At 46.2% G+C, this 7,838-nt stretch overlaps 1 protein-coding gene across 4 annotated transcripts in view; it reads left to right on the forward strand.

The window, feature by feature from the left end:
• PLXNB3 (plexin B3) overlaps nucleotides 1-5,694 on the forward strand; it is a 255,741-nt gene extending 250,047 nt beyond the window's left edge. For all 4 annotated transcript variants that reach the window (XM_069209417.1, XM_069209416.1, XM_069209419.1 and 1 more), the window contains 5 exons: nucleotides 2,345-2,492; nucleotides 2,762-2,826; nucleotides 4,056-4,131; nucleotides 4,849-4,923; nucleotides 5,298-5,694. In XM_069209417.1, the coding sequence (XP_069065518.1) occupies nucleotides 2,345-2,492; nucleotides 2,762-2,826; nucleotides 4,056-4,131; nucleotides 4,849-4,923; nucleotides 5,298-5,402 (469 nt within the window). In that variant the 3' untranslated portion in view covers nucleotides 5,403-5,694. The remainder of the gene's footprint in view (nucleotides 1-2,344; nucleotides 2,493-2,761; nucleotides 2,827-4,055; nucleotides 4,132-4,848; nucleotides 4,924-5,297) is intronic.
• The last annotated feature ends 2,144 nt before the right edge of the window (nucleotides 5,695-7,838 follow it).

The raw sequence follows: 7,838 nt of genomic DNA on the forward strand, positions 1-7,838 counted from the left end.
AGGCTTCGGAGGTCGCTGGACCCTGGGGAACGCGTCGCTATTGCAGTTTTTCTCGAAGTGGGGAGACAGGCCGGTAGGGCTGGGGCCAAAGCAGTTGGTGTCTGTCTTCTCTGCAGGGCTTCAGGTCAGCAGTCCTTCTTCGTCTTCAGGTTGCAGGAATCTATCTTGCTTGGTTCTTTGGGCCCCTAAATACTCAATGTAGGGGTGTGTCTAGGTCTGGGGGGTTAGTAGCCAATGGCTACACCCTCTTTGTGCCTCCTCCCTGAGGGGAGGGGGGGCACATCTCAAATCCTATTGGGGGAATCATCCATCTGAAAGATGGAGGATTTCTAAAAGTCAGTGACCTCAGCTCAGGACATCTTAGGGGTTGTCCTGAATGGCCAGTGACTCCTCCTTGTTTTTCTCATTATCTCCTCCGGCCTTGCTGCCAAAAGTGGGGCCGTGGCCGGAGAGGGCGGGCATCTCCACTAGCTGAGATGCCCTGTGGCACTGTAACAAAGGGGGTGAGCCTTTGAGGCTCACCGCCAGGTGTTACAGTTCCTGCAGGGGGAGGTGAGAAGCACCTCCACCCAGTACAGGCTTTGTTACTAGCCACAGAGTGACAAAGGCACTCTCCCCATGTGGCCAGCAACATGTCTGGTGTGTGGCAGGCTGGCAAAGCTAGTCAGCCCACACTGGAAGTCGGGTATGTTTTCAGGGGGCGTCTCTAAGATGCCCTCTGGGTGTATTTCACAATAAAATGTACACTGGCATCAGTGTGCATTTATTGTTTTGAGAAGTTTGATACCAAACTTCCCAGTTTTCAGTGTAGCCATTATGGTGCTGGGGAGTTCGTGTATGACAGACTCCCGGACCATATACTCTTATGGCTACCCTGCACTTACAATGTCTAAGGTTTTGCTTAGACACTGTAGGGGCATAGTGCTCATGCACCTATGCCCTCACCTATGGTATAGTGCACCCTGCCTTAGGGCTGTTAGGCCTGCTAGAGGGGTGACTTATCTATGCCATAGGCAGTGTGAGGTTGGCATGGCACCCTGAGGGGAGTGCCATGTCGACTTAGTCATTTTCTCCCCTCACTCAGCACACACAAGCTGGCAAGCAGTGTGTCTGTGCTGAGTGAGGGGTCCCCAGGGTGGCATAAGACATGCTGCAGCCCTTAGAGACCTTCCCTGGCATCAGGGCCCTTGGTACCAGGGGTACCAGTTACAAGGGGCTTACCTGGATGCCAGGGTGTGCCAATTGTGGAGACAAAGGTACAGTTTTAGTGAAAGAACACTGGTGCTGGGGCCTGGTTAGCAGACCTCAGCACACTTTCAAATCATAAATTGGCATCAGCAAAGGCAAAAAGCCGGGGGGTAACCATGCCAAGGAAGCATTTCCTTACAACGGCAAACCTAAATATAGAGAAAGGGCAGATTTGCATTCTCACTGTGTTTGTGGGGACTACAACTATGTAGGACAACAGAGTGAACTGCTTTTCATAGGAGGGAAGATAGGCAACCGCCCCTCCCCCCCCCCACACCCCACCGGGCACAAGTGCTTTGGGGGTGACAGTTTAATCATGAGTATTTCCCTTAAGGTTAGCTCTAGACAGAGCACTATGAAATAGGGTTCTTGCGGCTTATTGGGGTGCATGCGTCTTGGGCATTTTTTTCATTGGTTTGATTGTTTAGTGAGACCCGTAACACCTCAACCTAATGAATAAAGCTTAGATTCCTGATTCAGAGGTTAAGAACATAAGTGGATATGTTCCACATCTGGAAGAGACACTGGCAGACGAATACAGAGGAGGCAGTTCCATTTCTGGAAAAGACAAAGATAGACTAGGTGAGGTTTCATCTCTGAATTTGCACAGATGTGTGTAATTTAGTGGCTGAAGGTGCTCATTTAAAAGACCTGCAGGGCCGGAGATCCCTACTTAGTTGAGATGGAGGCCCAGAGCCCTGATGACACAGGTAAAGAGAAGCATGGGACTCCACATATTCGCAGAATGTACCAGTTGTATTTAAACGCTGCTGTGGTTCTGGAAGATGAGTAGAGATAGGGCCATCACAATGTTGGGGGTGCTCAATTATAATAGTAACTTTTCTATATAGTGCTTGACACCCAAAATCTGGTGTCTCTAATCTCAATAAATAAAAGATGTCACCCACACCCAATTCAGTCCTGCTCGATTCACCTAGCTGGGGAGGATGGAAGGTTAGGGTAGCCTGGTGGGGATTTCCACTTCTAAGCTACATATTACTACGGATGTTGGGCAAGTGTAAATGTACTCTGTACTCTTGCTGGTGTTGGTGCATGAACCTGTCTCAATACTTCTTGTCTTTGCCCCCACTTTCAGCCTGCTGCTGCGATTCTGGGTCCTTATTTTGAAGAATCCGCAGATGATCTTCGATGTGCAGGTGTCTGATAACGTGGACGCCATCCTTTGTGTTATTGCACAGACCTTCATCGACTCTTGCACAATCTCCGAACACAAAGTGGGACGAGTGAGTAACTGCTGTAGCATGGGGGGGGGGGGGACAAAAGAGGGCAGCAAGTTACCAACGGGGAAGTCTTTATACCCCCAAGTGGGTGTGAAACTAGGTGGGGTAATTAGGGCTGGCAAGGTGGGGGCAGATTAACAGCAGGAATGAGGGGGGCTGATCAGTGGAGGGCAGGAGAGTGACCAGAGCCATGGTGGTCTTTAGCCTGTGTTCAACTACAGAAATAAAAGGCTGATACAGCTCCTTCATGCCCTTCTCCACTACTCTTCCAGGATTCTCCTGTGAATAAGCTCCTCTACGCCAGAGAGATCCCACGGTACAAGCAGCTGGTTGAAAAGTAAGTATCCTCATCGTTCCCTCTGCAGCAGGGTCGAGAAGCGTCTCGTCCCTGTTTGTTGTAGCGATGGCCTTCCATAGGTTCACCGCTTTGAAGTAGGCCTTGGTGCCTCTTTCGCCTGCAGCTGGAATATTGATTGTCCTGGTCCCTTCTTGGGGGAGATCTAGACCACTGGACATGGACGAAGTAAAACCCTCACAGTGCACAGTAGACTTTTTGAGAGGAGGCCACAACCTATTGGCTGATTAACATCCAATCCCCCTACTACTGTGTAAGTGGAAGATGGAAAATACGCTGGGAGGTGGGGTACTGGGAGGAAAGCAAAGCTACTCAGTAGAAAAAAAATAATGTGCGAACTAGGAGGTGGAAGGCAGAAGGAAGAGAACCTTTTTTAAGAAAGTGTACATCAGGATTTTACAACTGGGTAAGAGAACATTTTACACAATTTTGATCATTTTGGAACGATTCATTTAGAGCAATCTTTTAAAGAAATGACCATATACATCAGGCTTCTCCACAAGAAGCTCATGAGCTACTTGTAGGTCTCCAGCTACCTGTAAGTAGCTCTCCAGTGCTCCGCTCCGCCTCCTACATTAGAAGCTTTAGCATGGTTGAATTAAAATTTACACACCAACATTGTAAAGTGTATTTGTGACGAGAACGTGTCTAATTTCAGAACTCCTATAATTTCCAAAGCACATCTAAAGCTGATATTTGAGTGTTAAATCATGTGGCGTGGGGGAAACTTTTGGTCAATCTTATAACTTTGGTACCGAGCGCATGGAAGCTCTGGCTGGTATGTATTGCCCATGCAGAGGCATTCCAAACTGACAAAGCCTCTACGTTTCTGCTGGTAACCCTGCACAGCGGCGATCACTAATGCAATCTTGTCTGATGTAGTCATTATAACAACAAATGATTTTAATTGAACATGGGTAGATCTTACTACTGAAAAGGTTGGATGGAAACCCCTGATGTACACCAAAATTAGGATGTGGGGGTGACTACTTGGGACCATCTTGGAAAGGGAGGAAATTGTTCCCTTGAATTAGGGGGTGTTCAAAGGAAGATCTTTACACACGTTCAAGGATGAGACTATTGCCTGTGTTAGGTGGAAAGAGTTGAAATGAATCTATCTGAAAGGGTATGTCAGTCTCCACACATCTTGTAATGTGTTGGGATTCAGTGCTCCAGACTCACTATGTACTTATGAAACAATCTTTTTACAGGTATTATGCTGACATTCGGCAGACTGTTCCTGCTGGTTACCAGGAGATGAACTCCTCGTTGACGGAGCTCTCTGGGGTAAGTTTCTGTCTGTTCGACTCACAGAGTGCATGTTCGTTACAACTGATGGCTCCGAACTGTGTGCTGTGAAAGAAGAAATATTGGTGAAAACTGTAATCTGCACAACTTTACCTGAAAGTAATTTTTAGGTAAACTTTCAGGAAAGATGGAGAACAAGCCTATCCTGAATTCAAAATAGGCATTTATGTCCAAATGCTTAAATTCTTAATGCTTCATGGATCTGAAACATTTTTTTCCAAGTATTTAGTAATTGTATCAATTTCAATAGGACTTTTCATATAAATCAGCACACTCGAGCGAGCTGGCCATTCATTGATGGAGAGTTCCTTGAATTAGGGCAGTTTTAGGGTTTGTTATGGGTAAGTCCGAACCACCACGAATATACTGACCGTGGTGCAACCGCTGATAGGTAACTGAGCATCTAAGAAATGAAGGCCTACCCGCAAAACGGTGCTTTCCTCTGGAAATAGAATGATATAAGGATTTAGGAAATTGTCGATCAGCCATCAATGAGTGGAGGGTAGACGCATTTGTTGAATCTGTTTAGGTTTTGATATGTTGACATCACGTATTCTTAATAAAGTACACTTTTCTGAGATTGACTGCGTTCACTGACTCTAAATGGTGTCATTTTCTGCTTGACAGCCTGCTGTGAGGTTAAAGCTGCATAAACCACCTAGTCTTTAACAAGCTAACATTCTTCTTCTTTCCTAGAACCATGTCACGGACCTGAACTGCTTGGTTGCTCTGCAGGAACTTTACAACTACATAAGCAAATATTATGATCAGGTAATGAGTCGGTGCTGGTAAGGGTGTAGAGACTCGGGTAGTATGCCGCCTGTAGAGTGCCTTCCTGCCATTTCACTAGTCTGACAAATCCAAGCTGACCAACCCATGGATTTTGTCTTGATGAGTTCATTCTGTCATCTGCACCACCCTTTCTGTAAATGACCCGCTCTCGCTACGATCATCCCTCTGTATGTTTTACTGTGGTTTTGCTTTCAAGGCCCCTCCTCTGTACAGAGGCTGTGCAGTAATCTCTGAGCTAGATTGGGATCCATTAATGATGCGCTGCGGACAACATAAGTTGAGTGTGCTGGCAAAGTCTCCTGTAAAAATTAAGGACTTAAAATACATCATTGTTTTTTTTTTTCCACGTCTAGATCATAACTGCCTTGGACGAGGACCCTATGGGACAGAAAATGCAGCTGGCCTATCGCCTCCAGCAGATCGCTGCCCTGGTAGAGAACAAGGTGACAGACTTGTGAAGGTCACCCATTTGGAACTCCGTGTTCTCCTAATGGGATCCACATGGTGCCCACTTCTGACTCTAAGGCCGGAGGTCACTGGAATAAACTGGAGCAAAGCTTGGACAATACGTTTGCCCACTGCGAGCACAGTTGTGATCTGTTGGCTGAGAAAGAGAAGAACAGTTGAAAGGGACAGGCAGCATTGTCTCACATTTGCCCCTTAAAAGAAGCAACGATGTCTGCTAAGCTTAGGGGAACAGGGGCAGTTCTGCAGCCACACGGCGGCTACATAAAAAAAAAAAAAAAAATTGTGCACAAAAAAAGCTTAAACCACTGATGTTAGAAATGATGAATCCACTAGTTCTACATTTGTCCTATTGTGGTCATTCGGATGGCCTTGGTGGGATATTTTGGACACCACTGCAGAACCTACGGTGCAAATAATGTTGAAGTCAGAGGCTCAGTTTCTCACCCTGGACCAATCGAATCCCTTCACACAGGCATCTGTGAAAGACGTAGCATAAAACCAGTACATTGGCAATACGGTTTGCTTTATGTATTCCGCAGTCAGGGTTTTTGCTACTATTGGGCACCTCCTGCCCCTTCCCAGAGGTAAGCGATCACAAGTGCCTTTTTTAATGTAAGTGTGGAGCGGTGTTACCGCACTCATATCCTGCAGCGTGGCGTGTTATTCGGACTGGCCTATGGGGTTTGCCATCTTCTAGTGGTTTTGTGATGAGGACATATCAGCTCTGCGTATCCCTGTACTCACGGACCACCAACTTTGTCTTCCATGGATGTCAGAAAATATTGCAGCAAGGTCGTTGGTAAAGAGAGTTAAACAACACTTCAGATGCCATCCTGATTCATTACATATCCTAGACCCAAGTGATGGGATAACCCACCATGGTGTGGGTAGGTGAAGCGGGGCAATAGTCACTACACCTCCGAGTGCCTTTCCACTGGGCTGCAGAGAGCACCTGCTCTTAAACTCTTAAACTTCCATAGCGCGAAATTAACCACTGGAGCTTTTGCTATAATTTAATATTTGTCATTCCCTCTCGGAGTCTCGCTGCTTAAATGCTTGCCACCAGCCAAGAAAAGACAGGGCTCTTGACAATCGATGATACTGCATCAGGCTTGCGTCCTGCAGCTATCTTTTGGCTAGCTCTTTTTGGACTGGTACTAGCCTTTCCAAACAACCCTATCCCAGCACCCCTTTGTTTGTGTACCTTTGCTAACTTATGCGTGTGACCTGTGTATGTATATATGGTACGGCACTTCAGATCTATTTATTTACTTTTATGCAATGAAATTTGACAATAAAAACGTGCATTTTTAGACTGCTGTTGTGTATGAGTTAGTCGGATACAAGTGATTTTCATGTCCGGGATAAGGCTCAAAGTGATGGACTCATGGTTCATGTCCTACAGTGGGGAGGAAAGCAGGGCGAGTAACGTCCTAGTAAACAGATAACAGTTCTCATGTCATTGATCCCTGTGTTAGCCTCCCAAATCCTTTCCTACACTGGGGGATTTTACTCTGGTTTTCAAGATATAATGAGCATAAGTTAGTTTTTATAACCTCTTGTCCATCTGTACTGTAATAGTTTTGATTATTGAAGGTTATCTTAGTAGCAACTGTCTGGGGAGTTCCGGCCATTCCTTTATGTGGTTGTTATGGCACTGAGAGGCCAAAAGAATGAGCTGTGGGAAAGCTTTAGTAGGTGTCTTCATACAATGAAGCATCACCCTCTATGCCTAACCTCTGCCCTAGGATGAGAGGACCAACCCTTCTTACCAGTGTCACGTTGCAGGAGTGTAGGCCTCATAAGGTGGGGTGGTGTTATAAGTGTGTCTGGAAGATTGGAAGAGCACGACACAAAGTTTGATAAATTCCACCTATGACCGTGACACTTTCTAAGGCCCTGGTGTCCTGTAATGTTCTTAATTCCAAACATTTCACCCATCACAACTGTTGTTTCCCAATCGTGCCTCCAACAACGAAGAGCCTTGACCAAGAAACTGTTATGGATGGCAGCGAGAAACCCAGAAACTTCCCCCACAGGTAATGGTGTGGAACAAAAGAGGTGTCATACTAGTACCTCAAAAAAAAAAAAAAAAGCTTAGTAATGTAGGACATACGGCAAGAGATCCAGGCAACCTATAAAACAAATCCACGAGCAGCAACCTTCAGTATGTGTGTGATCCTGGCCCTGCAGCAAGGGCAATTGTTGCGGGGGTGGTGGTGGCTTCACCCTGAGTGAGCGGTGAGGGCAATGAGATGAGAAGATTGGTGCTGAGGAGGCTGTGTGTCAAGGGACCTGTACTAGCCTAGCTTTATCTTTTACAGCATTGCAGATCACATTGTGTGCACTATTCTGTCATCTAAGGCTCGGATCGAAATATTACACTTTTTCTTCAAAGTCTACATTTCGGTTTCACGCCTGTGGCT

Source organism: Pleurodeles waltl, chromosome 10 (assembly GCF_031143425.1).
Source record: "Pleurodeles waltl isolate 20211129_DDA chromosome 10, aPleWal1.hap1.20221129, whole genome shotgun sequence".
Taxonomy (NCBI): domain Eukaryota; kingdom Metazoa; phylum Chordata; class Amphibia; order Caudata; family Salamandridae; genus Pleurodeles; species Pleurodeles waltl.